Here is a 1497-nt window from a genome sequence, read left to right as displayed (position 1 = left end):
GGCCCGCGGCGCCGAGGCCGTCGTGCGGCGCCTGCGGAGCCGCCGCGTGCAGCTGCTGCTGGCGGCCGGCAAGCAGCACGAGGCCCTCATCTTCTTCGCCGAGCGCTGCGGCCTCGCCGTCGTCGAGGGCCTCTCGCCCGAGGAGGTGGCCCTTCTGCGCGAGGTCACCGGCGCGGCGCCCGTCGCCCCCGACGGCCAGGCCCCGGACGTGGCGGTGGCGGCGTTCTGCCGGCCCGTGCTGCTCGGCGCCGAGAGATACGTTCACGTGGGCTTCAGCGGCGCGTGCGCCTTCGAGCCCCACAGCGTCGTGCTGTGCGCGCCGGCCCCCGGCGTCGTGGAGCAGCACGCGGACACGCTGCAGGGCGCCCTCCGCATGCTGGAGCAGCTCTCTGACGGCGTCGAGCAGCGGAGTCAGACGTCAGGCGCCTGCGGTCGCCCTCCTGCTGCTGCCCAGAAGCAGCTCCCYGAAGAAAACGTCCCCTGTAATGGTAGCCAGGGCTTGGAGCATCACCTGGGAACAGGCGGCAGYGGAGCAGGGATGCGGATGGTAGAGGCCAGCCTGGAGGGCAGTGGGAATCCCACGTGTGAGCAAACAGACGTGCAGGAGCCCTCCTGTCCTGTCCCACCCTACAGAGAGCTCAGTGCCCTCGCTGTCACAGAGAGCTCTTCAGGAGACCTACAGAAACTGCCTCCAAACTGGGAGCATCCAGATGATGTCCACAGGCATTGTGGAAGCGGCTTAGTCGTGGACAATCCAAAGAGCAGCGGTTGTACAAGTAGCGGGCAGAACTATTGTGGCCCGGTCATAGAAGCAGGGTCAGTTTTGCCCGTGGGAGGTCACTTTGAAGTCCTGCTGCACTACTCCCTCGGGCAGTACGCCGAGGAGTGCGCGGAGCCCCTGCTAGCCGAGGTGGCTCGCGCCGCGGCCGATGCCTTGCTGAGCATCCCGCAGGCCCTGCACGGCGCCGCGGCGGGAAGCGCCTTCCACAGSTTCTACCTGAGCGCCATGGAGGCGCTCAGGAGCAACGAGCCGCTGCCTGCGAGCGACGAGGGCTTGGAGTCGGTGCCCGGGAAGTGCCAGCTGGTCCTCGCGGTGCTGAACTGCGCCGCCGAGCTGCTCGCCATCGACGCGGTGCTGGGTGTCAAGCGGCCGCTGCAAAAAACTGACGACAGCGACTCGGAAGATGATATGTGAAAATGCTCAATAAAGACCTCTTGGTTTTATGCTTTTGTCTGTGCTCTAACTAACACCAGCCTCCAAAGGCCTAATGTGCTTTTCTTCTTTTTCCCCCCGCTTAGAATTAAAGGATCAAGAAGGAGGCGGATCAGCTGAGATTTGGGGAAAACGCTGTTGTGAACAGCACAGCGTGAGTTTTCAGGCATCAGAAAGTGTAATTCTGATGTCGCCGATTCCCTGTGCGCTGCCTTCTCCGTCGCTGTGCAGAGGATACGAGGTGCACTTCTCTCCAAGGGGGATCTTGGCTTTTGAGGTTTGAC

The 1497-nt window shown here is 63.7% G+C and overlaps 1 protein-coding gene across 1 annotated transcript in view; it reads left to right on the top strand.

The window, feature by feature from the left end:
- The window catches only part of BBS10 (Bardet-Biedl syndrome 10), a 2735-nt gene extending 1482 nt beyond the window's left edge, over positions 1-1253 (top strand). The window contains exon 2 of the mRNA XM_026038539.1: positions 17-1253. Within this exon, the coding sequence (XP_025894324.1) occupies positions 17-1195 (1179 nt within the window). The 3' untranslated portion in view covers positions 1196-1253. The remainder of the gene's footprint in view (positions 1-16) is intronic.
- Positions 1254-1497: the final 244 nt, after the last annotated feature.

This window comes from Nothoprocta perdicaria, unplaced genomic scaffold (genome assembly GCF_003342845.1).
Source record: "Nothoprocta perdicaria isolate Ctin4 unplaced genomic scaffold, notPer1 scaffold_211, whole genome shotgun sequence".
Classification (NCBI taxonomy): domain Eukaryota; kingdom Metazoa; phylum Chordata; class Aves; order Tinamiformes; family Tinamidae; genus Nothoprocta; species Nothoprocta perdicaria.
Note: the sequence above shows the minus strand (reverse complement) of the source record. Positions and strands in the feature narration are given on the sequence as shown.